We start from the raw sequence: 15085 nt of genomic DNA, 5'->3' as shown, positions 1-15085 counted from the left end.
ACTTCAGGCATCCTAAAATTAGTATGTGAAAATTGCTTACCGTATTTTTCGCTCTATAACATGAACCAGACCATAACACGCACATAGATTTTAGAGGAGGAAAACAAGAAAAAAAAATATTCTAAACGAAACAGTGGATGTATGATTTTTGTGGTTCATGCTGTGGCCACAGACATGTGATCTGACAGTGAGTTTGGAGTAGCCCAATGCAAAAATCCTGAGGATCCATGTGGATCCATGCTTTGTAACCATGTTTTTGCACCACTGCGGTCCCAGGCAACAGTGGGTGCGTGATTTTTTTGGTGCAAGATGTAGCCATGGACATGCTATTTGATCTGATGGTGAATTTGGGGTGACCCAGTGCAAAAATCCTGAGGATCCATGTGGATCCGTGCTTTGTAACCATGTTTTAAATGGGGGGGGGGGGAGGAAAAGCACTCAAGGGACAAGGAGCACGCGTGGGGTGTGTGGAGAAGGATGCTGCTAATAATGAAGAAGAGGGGTATAAGGGGAGAAGGCTCCTCTCCTCTCCCACTTTGCTCCTTTAACGCAAGCAGGCTCTGCTTTTCTCCCTCCTCCCCGCTCATCCCTGGCTTAGCGAGCTGAAAAACTTTGCTGCTATGTAGCGGCTCCTCTCCTCTCCCGCTTTGCTCCTTTAAAGAAGCAGGCTCTCTGTCCCTCTCTCCTCCCCACTCAGTGGCTCTTCTCCCACTTTGCTGTTTCAAAGCGAGCCACGGAGGAGGGAAGGAAGGGGAACCATGGATCCTCTGCTCACGACTGCAGCAGATCCCCCCCGCCACCCGTAGGCATTCCCTCCATAACACGCACAGACATTTCCCCTTACTTTCTAGAAGGAAAAAAGTTATGGTGCAAAAAATACGGTACTTACAATTTAAATAATATTTGGGAAAGTATGATGTTGAGTAGTTACAAATTAAAATACAAGTAAGTATTCCAATAAAAATAATTTCTGAATGAAGATTTGAATTTGTTTGAGCATAAACGCATAACAAGTTTTTTTTCCTAATAAGGTATTTCTGTTCAACTGTCTTTGCCAACTAAGAGGGAGAACCCTTCTCAGATATTTAAACATGTAAAATAAAAATGGCCTCCTTCTTTTACAGCAAATATCTACTTAAGTAGTAAGCCCCACTGAGTTCAGTGCAGCTTATTCCTGAGTAGGCATGCATAGGATTGTACTTTTAGGGAGTCTTTCTCTTTCACACATGCTTATTTGTGAAGCTGTCAAATCTGTGCAGTGCTGCGAGACCCACAATCAAGTTAAACATACTAGAGCCTTGGTTGATGTTGGACATTTCAGCCTGCATGACCTCATTCCTGCTCTTTCTTGTACAGCCTGGTTCTTTCCATCTCTTTTTATTCAGACTACTGAAGCACTGGTCTCTTCCATCAATTACCTGTTCAGCATCTTTTTCCTGCACCACATTTTGGAAAAAGGGGTAATGTACAGGAACTCCCTGGAAGTACTGCAATGTTTTCAACCAGACCTTGATGTCGATCTGCTTCGTTGGCGCCCAAACATCTGATTTTACAGCATTTGGTGCTGGGTTATTTGCCTCTAGAAAATGCTGATTAGCTTCTGCTAGAGATGGAGATGTGCTCATTGGCGAACAGGAGGGGATGGGGCTTGGGGAATGTCTCTGATGTAGTGGGGAATGCTGGGGGCTGGGCTCTTCCACAGACGGACCAGCACCAGGAACCTCATCCACACAGTCCAAGGGCGCCTGACATTCACTGCTGCTGGGGGTTGAAGAGAAGGAGAAAACATCAGACCCCACCTGGGGGCTTCCTAAGGAGCCCAGATCACTGTTGTAAGTGGTGTGGCTGCTGTTTTCAGAGTCCCCACCGTAGCTGGGGATGATGGGGCAGCTGCTACATTGAAATAAGGGCTGCTTCTTTATAGCATCTTCTTTGGGGGAAGGCAGCTCACAGTCTCTGTCCCACATGCTGACTGGCACATCAACTTTGTTCTCAGCGCTTTCAGTGGTGAGGATTTTCGGACAGCACACCGAGTGCATGCTGACTGGAGTAGAGTGCTTCAGGTCCTGAATGCCACTGCAACTATCATGAAGAGGGCTGATCATGTCATCCTCAGTCCCCGTCAGATCGATTACAGTGATGTCATCCCCAGTGAGATCAATGATCTCCTACAAGGAGGGAAGGGGTGAGAGAAAGAAAAAGATTTACATCACTGCATGACACAGCTTTGACTAAAATTATAAATCCTAAATGGTTTGGGGGCACACCCTGGAAATTGTAGAATCCTCCCCCAGACCAATCAATAGCATTTATCCTATGCCAATATTAGATGGTGGGGTAAATGGAGAAAAGTTATTGGCAACAGTGGCTGCACAGCTCCCACAATTATCATGGAGAATCATCCATGATAAAGCCTGAATATATAATTGTGGAACTGCAGCAAGATCTTCTGGTTTTGGATGGACTTTGCTGACTTAGTTGGTAGTACACAACTCTCTCTCCCACCCCACAGACATGGGTCTCAGCTGTTAGTATTTATTTATTTATTGTATTTGTTTCCCAAGGACCATGTACCTCAACTAACCCATGGCAAGAAGTTTAATTGCCTAGTTGCATAATTCATCCCATGACAGAAACAGCAGCAGTTAGCTCTCTGCAACCCCTCTTGGTCTGTGCTGGCCACCTTTTTCCAGTAATAAATCATACAAAGCTCATGCCTCAAATGCATGGGTTTTGTATTTTGATAGTATTAAAGTAAAAAACCTCAGAGGGAATTTACATAGGCAAAAAGAATGCTACTGGTGTGTAATCTCCTGCTTATCATGCTTCTGTCCTGTAAAGGAATCAAACCTGTGACCTTGGCATTACCAGCACCATGCTCTAGCCAACTGAACTACCCACAGGTGCTCAAAGCAAAACTTTTTCTCTAATTAATGCATCTAGACACCCATACATTTCCTTATCATGTGGCAAAATCAAATGTTCATATAAACGTGACAAACGAGAGTAAAGGGAGCCTTGTGTACTGGGATAGAGAGATGTACTGCTGTCCTGTTTGCCTAATGCTACCACTCTGGATTATGACTACTGTTGGTGATCACTTCAAAACTTAGTCAGCCTGATGATGCGAGAGTTATGACTCTGGTCAAGGAAGGATAGGACTTTTTTTATGTACGCCACTACAGCAGCAAGGATCCTTCTAGCAAAGTATTGGAAGACACAAGAACTCCCCACACTGGAAGAATGGCAGACGAAAGTGATTGACTTTATGGGATTGGCAGAAATGACTGGCAGAATCCGTGACCAAGAGAAAGAGACGGTGGAGGAAGACTGGAAGAAGTTTAAAGCTTACCTTAAGAACTGTTACAATATTGATCAGTGTTAAAATGTCAAGGGGAAGGAAGATGCAGAATTACAGCTGAAAATGTTTGATGATTTAAGGTGAAATTGAGAAATTTAATAAATTTAAATTTAATTGGCTAAAAGGGTTGCTGAAAAACTGTAAAATAAGGATGCAAAAAGGGTGAGGTATGGGGAAGTCCGAGAAAGGAGGCTTATGAAAAGGAGGTTAAGAATCTATATTTGTGTGTTTGTTTGTATTGGTTGATGCTTTTATGTTGTTGTTGTTGCTTTGTTTTAAAATTGGAAAATTAATAAAAATTATTATATATAAAAAAAAGAGAGAGTTATGACTCTGAATGGTGATGCACTCAATTGCTGGATGAAGCTATCCCAGGTGGGACACATTAAGCCAACAAGGACTGGGTAGTACATACCCACTTGAATCTGTTATGAGAAGTCAGGACAGCAGGCCCCAGGAGTGGGGGGTGGGAAGACAGTGGAGATTATGCATGCAATCCTCTGTGGCACAAGAAATATAAAGCAATAGCAACACAGAGCGGCAAAGGATATGAATTGTTGCAAGAAGGCTGTGAATTGTTGCAAGAAGGCTGTTGCAAGAAGGTTGCAAGAAGGCTGTGAAGGGTTGGCGCCTCCAGCAATGGCTGAATTCCTCTGATCGGGAGGAACTTGCTCTGTGCAATTCAGGGTCTGGCCGCCACGGCGAAGGCGGAGACCCACTAAAAATCACAGGCGGGAGAAGCCTGTGAACGTGGGATTCGGCTGGCACCTTTTGCGCCTCCCCTACTCGCGGGGAGACCTGGTTTCGGGGATCCGGAGCGATGTGGGGTGAATGGCGGGGTGCTTCGAATTGACTGCTTCTTTCACGGAGTGAAGCTGCATTGCTGTTGTCGGAGAGCGCTGACTTTTTCCTGTGGACAATTTGATTCTAAACAACTACCTGTGAGTAGAACGGAAAATTGGATTTCTAAACGTCTTAATTTGGCACCGAAACGGGGAGGTCTCAAACAGGAAGTTCACCTTCCCCTTTTGTAAATAGATTGAAGCAAAGAATTTGCAAGCTAAAGTCTTGGAAAGTCCTATGTAAAGGATTAAACTTCCATCAGCTAAAATCATTAAACCCCCTTGGAGGCAGGAGAAGAGGGGGGAAATCTTGGATCGTGTAAGCCTGCAGGAGAGAGTGAAGAAAGTTGGATCACCACCGATCTGAACCTGGAAACGGACTGCTAGTAAGATTTGACGTTTTTGGGAAAGTTCATTGACTGTGACAGTTAGTTAAATAAGAGAAATATACTGTTTCCATTGTCTCCTTCTGCGTTTAAAAAGGAGTAAAAGTAGCTGAAAATTGAAACTAATTTTACTGCTTGAACTGTGCTTAAAAGGATTGATACAAACAGAAATTGTTTCCCTCTAGAGGGAGCCTTTGAAATTGTTATTAGAGTTGGGCTGGTGGAATCCCCAGCTGCAAGAGAAAACCGTGAGATTGACCTTGGATTGCTTGAGAATGTCGACAGAAGAAGCTTTAGTGATTGCACTATGCAAGATAAGTCAGTCATTGGAACAGCTCCATAAGAAGACGGATGTGATGAATATTAAAATTGATATTTTGGGACAAAAAGTGACTAATTTGGGACAAAAAGTGAACATCTACACACAAACTATTCAGGAACCGATACAGGAATCTACTCTGACATGCCAAATGGTGGAGAAAGTGAGGGAGAAAGTTTTGGTTGTTGAACCTAAAGTATTACAAGTGGAGAGGGAGAGAGCCCCAGCCTTACAGAGACAATTTGATGACTATAAGTTGTTGCCCTCTATGATTGAATTCAGAGAAAGTCAGATTGGAACCCTGCTTGGACTGGAGAAGGAAAGTTGGATAGATTATCTCACGCAGGGATTTATTGACCTTTGGGATCTGGACCTGGGTCAGAAGGAAATAGGACATGGACTAGAATTGACCAAATATGGATAACTAGAGGACTGGCACCTAAGACAAAAAAGGTGGAAATCTGCCCAAAAACCTGCTCCGACCATAATGCTGTAAAGATGGAAATGAAACTGACACCCATCGGTTCCTTCAGATGGAAGATGAATGACACCTTATTAAGAGATCAAGAGATTGTCAAGAAGGCCCAAAAGACCTTGAGAGACTATTTTGAAGTAAATTTGAAAACTATGGTTGAAAAGAGAGTAATCTGGGACGCAAGCAAAGCGGTCATGAGAGGATTCTTGATACAACAGAATGCAATAAAAAAGAGATCTCAAAATGAGAAAAAAGATAAAATTTTGGAGAATTTTTTTTTTAATATTTATTAAGATTTTCCAAATACAAAAATGCAAAAGTAATAAACAATATAACATATATCATAAACGTATTATCAAAACTTCTTTGGACTCCCTCACGTCTCCCGCTCCCACTTGCATCATTACAAAACTTTTTCCAGCAATTTATCAACTTATTTACATTCTTAAGTCTTATTCATTTAATTTAGTCTGATAATTCTCCAGAAAATTTATATTTTCCTCAGTCTCATTTATCATCCAGATTACGTCTAATTTAGTGGTGCTCAATTGTTTATGATCTGGCATCCTTCTTAACATTCAAACCAAATTACAGTGTTTTTGTAAATAAATCCTGAATTTCTTCCAGTCTTCTTCAACCTTCTCCTCTCCCAGGTCTCGGATTCTGCCGGTCATCTCTGCCAATTCCATATAGTCTCTCAGTTGCATCTGCCATTCTTCCAGTGTGGGTAGATCTTGGGTTTTCCAATGCTTAGCGATGAGTATCCTTGCTGCCGTTGTTGCATACAGGAAAAAAGTTCTGTCCTTCTTTATCACCCTCTGGCCGACAATACCCAGGAGGAAGGCCTCTGGTTTCTTAGGGAAAGTATACTTAAATACCTTTTTCAACTCATTATATATCATTTCCCAGAAGGCCTTCACTCTAGGGCACGTCCACCAGAGGTGAAAGAATGTTCCTTCATTTCCTTTACACTTCCAGCATTTGTTATCAGACACATGATATATTTTGGCAAGTTTAACTGGGGTCATGTACCATCTATATATCATTTTCATTACATTTTCCTTCAAAGCATTACATGCAGTGAAGTTCAAACCAGTGGTCCACAAGCTTTCCCAGTCCTCAAACATAATGTTATACCCAATATCCTGTGCCCACTTTATCATAGCCGATTTAACCATTTCATCTTGTGTGTTCCATTTTAACAGCAAGTTATACATTCTTGAAAGTACCTTAGTCTTAGGTTCTAACAATTCTGTTTCCAATTTCGATTTCTCCACCTGGAACCCTAACTTTTTGTCATTTATAAAAACTTCTTTAATCTGAGCGTAGTGTAACCAGTCTCGCACTTTATCCTTCATTTTCTCCAAACTCTGCAATTTCCAATTGTCTCCATCTTTTTCTAGTATTTCCCCATATTTTGGCCAAAATTTTGGAGAAAATAAAAGAAGGAGAGAAGAAATTAAGGTCGAAACCAAAGTCACAAGAGATTCTGAGAGAAATTAAGCTATATCAAGTACAGTATATGAAACTGATAAATCAGGAAGTAGAGTGGAAAATAAAACAGATGAGGCAAAAGACATTTGAATCGGCAAATAAATGTGGAAAACTGCTAGCTTGGCAGTTGAAAAAAAGACAGAAGTTAAATACGATTACAAACCTTGAGATTGAAGGGAAAAATATTCAGAATCCGGCGGAGATTAGAAAGTGCTTCCAGAGATACTTCAAACAACTCTACACTCAAGGGCCTCAGAAAGAGACTGATATAGATCAATTTTTAAGATCTAATGGATTACAAAGAATATCTCAAGAAAATAAGATAATGCTGAACTATAAAATTACAGAACAGGAGATTGAAGGTGCCATTCAGAATATGCAATTGGGCAAATCTCCAGGGCCAGACGGGCTAACCTCCAAGTACTATAAAACTTTGAAAGACTATTTAATTCAACCATTAAAGGAGGTATGTAACGAAATTATGGAGGGGAAGAAGGCGCCGGAGACATGGAAAGAAGCTTTCATCACACTTATTCCGAAAACAGAATCTGAAAAGACACAACTCAAGAACTACCGTCCCATCTCACTTTTAAATGTGGATTACAAAATATTTGCAGATATTTTAGCCAATAGATTAAAAAGAGTGTTAATTGAAGTGATACATAAGGATCAGGCAGGCTTTCTACCAGGCAGACATTTGTCTGACAATACAAGGAACATAATTGATATTTTGGAGCTGTTGGAAACGAATATTAAATTGATGCGGAGAAGGCCTTTGATAATATTTCTTGGAATTTTATGAAGAAAAATCTTAAGGGAATGGGAGTGGGACAGGGGATTGAAAATGGTATAGATGCAATCTATTCAGAACAAAAAGCAAAATTGATTGTTAACAATGTGGTGACTGAAGAATTTAAGATAGGGCAGCCCTGACGTGTTCCTTTTTCTATCTCTCCATTATTATTTATTTCGGTCCTGGAGGTGCTGTTGAACATGATTAGAAGGGATTGATTGATCAAAGGAATTCAGGTCGGAGCCAAACAATATAAATTGAAGGCCTTTGCAGATGACCTGGTTTTGACATTACAGGAGCCAGAATCTAGTACGAAAAGGGTTTTAGAATTGATTCAAGAGTTTGTTCATGTGGCAGGATTTAAATTAAACAAGCTAAAGACTAAGGTTTTACAGAAAATTTTAACACAAATTGAAAAAGAAGGGTTTCAGAATGAGACAGGTTTAATTGTGGCTAAGAAAGTGAAATACCTAGGGATAAATATGACTGCAAAAAACTTAAATTTGTTTAAAGATAATTAAGAAAAATGTTGGTCAGAAGTTTAAAAAGATTTAGAAATTTGGTCAAAATTGAAGCTTTCCTTGTTGGGTCGAATTGCAGCTATAAAGATGAATGTATTGCCAAAAATGTTATTTTTGTTTCAAACTTTGCAGATTGTGGACAAGATGGATTGTTTCAAGAAGTGGCAGAGAGATATCTCTAAATTTGTCTGGCAGGGCAAAAAGCCCAGAATAAAATTTAAAATATTAACTGATGCGAAGGAAAGAGGTGGATTTGCCCTGCCAGACTTTAAACTTTACTATGAATCAGCAGCTTTCTGCTGGTTGAAATATTGGCTGCTTCTTGAGAACACTGACATTTTGGATTTGGAAGGTTTTAATAATGCTTTTGGATGGCATGCATATTTGTGGTACGACAAGGTTAAAGTGCACAGAAATTTCAAATTTCATATTGTTAGGAAAGCATTATTTAATGTCTGGATAAGGTACAAAGACTTATTGGAAAATAAGACCCCAAGGTGGTTGTCACCCATGGAGGCAAAGGCTCTGAAAAAACTCAATATGGAGGCCAAATGGCCAAAATATTGGGAGATATTAGAACAGGAAGGAGACAAAATGAAATTGCAGAGTTTTGAGAAACTAAAAGATAAAGTGCGAGATTGGCTTCATTATTATCAAATAAGAGAGGCCTACAATCTGGATAAAAAATTGGGCTTCCAGGTGGAAAAATTGAAACTAGAAACAGAACTGTTAGAACCTAAAACCAAGATTATTTCAAGAATGTATAACTTGCTGTTAAAATGGAATACTCAGGATGAAACAGTTAAATCAGCCATGATTAAATGGGCACAGGACATAGGTCATAACATTTTGTTTGCTGACTGGGAAAAGTTGTGGACCACCAGTATGAAATTTACGGCATCTAATGCCCTAAGAGAGAATATTATGAAAATGATTTATAGGTGGTACATGACCCCAGTCAAGCTTGCAAAAATTTATCACTTGCCTGATAACAAATGTTGGAAATGTAAAGAAACTGAGGGTACATTTTTTCACCTTTGGTGGACGTGCCCGAAGATTAAGGCGTTCTGGGAGATGATATATAATGAACTGAAAAAGGTATTTAAATATACCTTCCCTAAGAAACCAGAGGCCTTTCTCTTGGGCATAGTCGGCCAATTGGTGTTAAAGAAAGATAGAACGTTTTTTATGTATGTGACAACAGCAGCGAGAATACTCATCGCAAAGTACTGGAAGACACAAGATTTGCCCACCCTGGAAGAATGGCAGATGCAAGTAATAGACTACATGGAATTGGCAGAAATGACTGGCAGAATCCGAGACCTGGGAGAAGAAGAGGTGGAAGAGGATTGGAAGAAGTTTAAGAGCTATCTGCAGAAACACTGTAAAGTGTACGAATGCTAAAATGATGTTGGATATGAAATAGGTAATATGGCATCAGTGGTACAGTGTTAAAAAATATGTAAAAAATTGAATAGAAAAAGGGTGAAAAAACAAGGTTATATTATGTTAAAGCAAACAATATGTTAAAGGTGTTTAATTATAAGGAGGAAAGATTGGAGACATAATAGAAGTGATTACAATAACCAGAAATAAGTTTTGAAGAAGGGTAAGGACTTGCTGTACTTGATTGGACAAAGAGGAATACAAAAAAGGGAGGCGTGAGGAGGTCAAGAAACAAAGTTTTGTAAACATGAGTCTGAAAACAGGAGTTTTTGCTTTTAACTTTTTATTTTTTTTGTATTTTGTATCTGGTGTATTGTCTTTGTTGTTTTGTGTTGTTCTGATGTTTTTCTTTTGTTTCTGGAAAAATAAATAAACATTTTTTTAAAAAAAACATAAGGAAATAGGACTTGTGGAGACCTTCAGATTTGGAGGGATTTTGAAACACGTCCTGAAATATCTGTTGGATTTTAGTATTAACCATGGAAATGTGGATGACATGTCGAGAAGGAATAAAAACATTAGTTTTAGAATAAAAACATAGGTTGGAGCCCCCCCCCGAGACCTACTTTTCAGCATCAAAGAAAGGAAATTAAGAACAAGATCAGCAGAAGACAAAGTAAAGTGCATGTATAAATACGAAGAAGACTTGCAGAAGGGACCTGGAAAAGCCTCGGACAGAAGATCACCAGGTTGATGGACTATATGGAATTGATGGAAATGACTGGAAGAATCCGAGACCAGGGAGAAGAGACGGTGGAAGAAGATTGGAAAAAGTTTAAAGTTTATTTATAGAAATATGGTAAAATTAATGAGTGCTAGAAAAATGTTGGAATGAAATTATATGGCTTTAGTAGAAGTGTTATAAGGAGTTAAGCATAAATAAGTATTATAGTATTAATGGAAAATAAGGTTAAAATAAGTTAAGATATTAATATGATAGAAAATAGTGAAAGATGGAAAGGAATTGCTGAAACAATTAATAGAAATGGAATACAAAAAGGGAGGTGAGAGGAAGTCGATGAAACAAGGGAATGAAAGATAAGGCATTGAAATGGTATGATGTATGTTTTTTTAAACTGTTTTTGTTCTGTTTTGTTTAGTTTAATGCGTTAATGTTGTGTAGTATATTGTTTATATATTGTATTGTATTGTTTTTTCTTTCTTCTGTTTTTTATTCTTTTCTCTTTTTTCTTTTTCTTCTTGTTTGTAAGATTTAAAAGCAATAAATATTATTTTTTTTAAAAAAAAGAAGGCTGTGAAACAGGTTTTTAACAGGCATACCATACTTGTTCTTTTTAGCTCTGCTATAGCGATTGTTTGAGTTTACTTATATGCTACTTTTCCACAATCAGCTGTGCCCAAAGTGACTTACAGCAAACATTCAAAACAGCAAAATGCAAATATACAAAATACAGAGCACGTCATTAAATTCAAAAATGACAAAAATCAATAATCTAACAAACACAGAATAAATTCAATATTACAAAAAAACAAACAAAAAAACAACAACCTCCAGACCCAGTCTAGGTTTCAGTACATAAATACAAAACAAAACAAGAGTTAACTGACCATAAAGTTGTGGTCTTCCTGCATTCCAAGGAGCCTTACTTAAATGTAGTTCAGAGGGGAGAAGTCCTCTCACCAGCCTATGACATATAGATGGCTCCCATATCCTTGCTTGAGAGAAGGCTGGAAGCAGCAACGGGCAAATGCTGGGGAGAGGATTGATGGCTGGACTCTCCCAACCCTACCTGTAGATGACAAGGACTGGACCTGGCATCTTTCGCATGCAAAGGGTGCACTCTACCACTGAGCCACAGTCCTTCCTCTATGTTCCCGTTCAGGATATAGCAAGTAGATTTTAAATATTGAAAGCCTATTTGGAGCATTCTTTGACAAACATTCCAGAGGGGATGCAGAGAGGAGAAAAATAGTCCCAGGTAAGGCACCTCAAAAGAAAATTATGCTTAATACATACACACACACAAAGCCTGTACCAGGCAAATCAGTATAATGACTTGTTGTATGAAATTTATGATTCAGGAAGTGACAATGTGACTCTCATATTGGATCCCTAAATACTGTATGGCACTGAGGTTGAACGTTTAAAATTATGGCAGAAGTGAATAAGATATCGCTGCTAAGCATGAGCAAGAAACATCATTTGGAGAAGAAGCTGTTCTGAATAAAGGGACCTAGCTCAAATGACCTTCCTACAAACAAGTTTTGAAACCTAAAAGGAAGTGCCTAACTGCCATTCCTTTTACCATTTCAATTCTCCCTGCTGGAACCTCTGGATATTTGAAAGTAGCATCAGAATTAAATGGCCAACAGAATTCCAGTTTGGCTGGAGGCCTCCCTGCTTGCATAAAAACATAGGGTTGTAACCAATTCTGGTCCTGCTCAGAGAAGACCCATTGAAATTAATAAATCAAACTTATGTCCATTAGCTTCAATGCGTCTACTTTTAAGGAGGACTAGCACTGTTTACCACCCATATTCCTCAAGTCAGCTCAGAAGTATTCAATATTTATTTAAAAGTTACAAACGAGATGGCTAAAAGCTGCTCCTGCACCCTGCAAGATACCGTATTTTTTTACCAAAAAATCGGGTTTAAAATTGGGGCTTGTCTTATACACGGGTAGTGCCGAGGGGTGTTTTCTTAATTTGGAGTCCCCCAAAACAGAGAGCATCTTATACATGGAAAAATATGGCGCTTACCAGGCAGAAACAACAAGGGTTCAGGAGAGACTACTTACGGGGCAAGAGGGCCTAGCTTTTCTTTGATCAACTCCTTTATTATTTATTTGACAATATTTATACCCTGCATTAGAGTCCCTCACAGGGTGCAATTTTCTTACCTGGGTTGTCGCTGATACCTCTCAAAGCTTCTAGTAGCTTTTTGTAGGGGACACAAGAGGAAACATGTGGCAGAGGGAGATGTTCCAACTGCCGCTCACTCTTCTGCTTAACCACAACATGCTTGAGAGGAAATAACCTCTCCTTTTATAACCAACAAATTGCAAATTTGTGCAAATCTTATTATCTTTAGCAAGATTCAAACAGTCACAACACACAGCATTTTACATAGGCCTATTTATTTCCCTTTTTGCCAACACCCATTGCCACCCCCCTTAGTGAAGGTTTAAGGCCTCGGCCTACTAGGAGGAAGTGAAGCCCCGCACCAGTGAGCAGAGCGCAAGGAACCAATGTGGTCTGAGTGCAATTCTTTTGTTATTTCTGAGTCTGATTCCTGCTCTGATTTCGAAGTTCCCTCAACTCAACAACTTGCCCTTATTCATTTTCCCCATTTTCTAACTGCGCCAAAATTAGGGGCATAAAGCAATTCTCAAAGTGGCTCTGGCCTCGATATGCACCGTGTGTTCCAAGAAAAAGGCTGATGCAACTTTCACTGACTACTTTAAAAACAAATAAAAGTAGCATAGTGTCAAGCACAGGCTCTCAGGAACTGGGCTGAGACCACCTCCTGCCAGAGTTCATGAATACCATAAATAAGCCTTTACAGTATTTGTAAACTACACCCTTCCAGTCACTACCAGCCTCTGTCACTTGAAAATTGCTGAACTAGACATAAATGCTCCTACAGGCCATTATCCAGAGTTCATAATCCTTAAAAAAAAAATCAGTTGGCAGCTAATCATGGCAGCTACGTTCAATTTCCACTGCTAGAGGCCGTATGCTTCCAAATACCTGTTGCTGGGAATAACAACTTGAGAGAGAGCAACTGCTGTCACGCCTTGAATTTGTGTAGAATCAGCAAATGGAGCAATGAAAGGCAGCACAGAGGGAAAGAAGTAACAGTTGTCGAAGACAAGGAGTCACAGCAGAAAGCAGACAACTACAGTAGCCTGAAGTATGTCCTCCACATTGTGGGATGCAGTTATAAGGAACGGCCACAAAATTGTCCTGACCTGCAACCAGTGTGAGGTGAACTCAAACAACTCACGTTTTACATACCGGAGATCCTTAATTTGAATCCAGGATCAGGGGGGAATGTTGTCCACGGTCAGGCACACGGGGCAATCCACAGAAGCACTGCAGGGACCAACCAGTCCTTTTGCTCCACCTTATTTCCCAACCAACGCCTGTGACCAATACACACCTTCCATCTCACCAGATAGGTCGGTGCTGCCAGCTGGCATCCTAGCAGGACTCAGTGCACATGCCTGCACAATTATCTTGCACATCTTGGCAGCAGCACCCATCTCATTGGCATACCCTAAGAATAATGCTCCTTCACAGTTCCAGGGATTTAGCGAACAGGGCTGGAGGATGTGCTGCCCCGGAGTCATCAAGCTCCTTGAACCCTCCCTTGCCTTTGTAGTCCCTTCCTAAACTCACATAGCGCCAGATCCTAGTAGGGTGCGGTAAATGAGATCGCCATCAATAAACAACATATGTGACAAAGGTAAAGCCTTTATTCAGCAGCATTCAGAAAGGGAAGAGATCCTGAAAGGGAAAGGCATAAGCATCAGGTGGCCAGCCAGTCACCCCAACAAGGTCATGTGCAGGGTTATGACATGGTAGCTGGTTTGGCATATCCAGTGGCTTTAGCTCCATGCTAGGAACAGCGTCACAAGCTGCAAGAGGACTGAGGCGGTTTGCCAATTTGGGACATAAAGCAGGGCAATCCCAGGCTTCTCATAGCTGACACAGATCCAAGTGCCTTGATACCATATAGCAGCTGTGGGGAACGTTTGATACTCCAGATGTTGCTGAGCTACAAGTCCCAGCACACATCACCAATGGTCAGGGATCATGGGTTACTATAAATCAGGGGTGAGGATCCACTAGCCTGCAGGCCAACTTTGTGCAGCCAAGTTCGCCGACAACCAGCTAGTTGTCTAGCATTTGGGAAATGTTGCACAAAGCAATTTGATGCATTCCCTTCTAGGTAACCTTCCAAGGGCATATATCCCAGCGGTGGGCAAGATCAGAGGCTAAAGTGATCAACAAAGGTAAATTTTATACCTTGGGCTAGTTTCTACACCCACCCACATACTCTCTTATCCTTAATCCAAACTGCAAGAGGCACTACTGGAGTTCAAGGACACATTCCAATCAGACAAAACAAACCAAGTACAAACCGAGTACAGTACAAACCACGGCCAATGAGTGGCGGCTTAGGCAAAATTCCAAGAGTCAGACAGAGACTCCTGGAGGCCACTTTCAACACCTGGCCCTGAGTTTCCCCAACCCTGTCATAAGGTAAAGGTAAAGGTACCCCTGCCCGTACGGGCCAGTCTTGACAGACTCTGGGGTTGTGCGCCCATCTCACTTAAGAGGCCAGGGGCCAGCGCTGTCCGGAGACACTTCCGGGTCACGTGGTCAGCGTGACATCGCTGCTCTGGCAAGCCAGAGCCGCACACGAAAACGCCGTTTACCTTCCTGCTGGTAAGCGGTCCCTATTTATCTACTTGCACCCGG

The 15085-nt window shown here is 40.7% G+C and overlaps 1 protein-coding gene across 9 annotated transcripts in view; it reads right to left on the bottom strand.

The window, feature by feature from the left end:
* SIMC1 (SUMO interacting motifs containing 1) overlaps window positions 1-15085 on the bottom strand; it is a 289791-nt gene that overhangs the window by 9966 nt on the left and 264740 nt on the right. For 5 of the 9 annotated variants that reach the window (XM_079968229.1, XM_079968227.1, XM_079968228.1 and 2 more), the window contains exon 2: window positions 1419-2168. In XM_079968229.1, the coding sequence (XP_079824355.1) occupies window positions 1419-2168 (750 nt within the window). Of the gene's footprint in view, window positions 1-1418; window positions 2169-11206; window positions 11866-12498; window positions 13046-13348; window positions 13553-15085 lie in introns of those variants that run through there. The other 4 variants (XM_079968234.1, XM_079968232.1, XM_079968233.1 and 1 more) reach the window with 4 other exon arrangements.

This window comes from Podarcis cretensis, assembly GCF_951804945.1.
Source record: "Podarcis cretensis genome assembly, chromosome: 2".
Taxonomy (NCBI): domain Eukaryota; kingdom Metazoa; phylum Chordata; class Lepidosauria; order Squamata; family Lacertidae; genus Podarcis; species Podarcis cretensis.
Note: the sequence above shows the minus strand (reverse complement) of the source record. Positions and strands in the feature narration are given on the sequence as shown.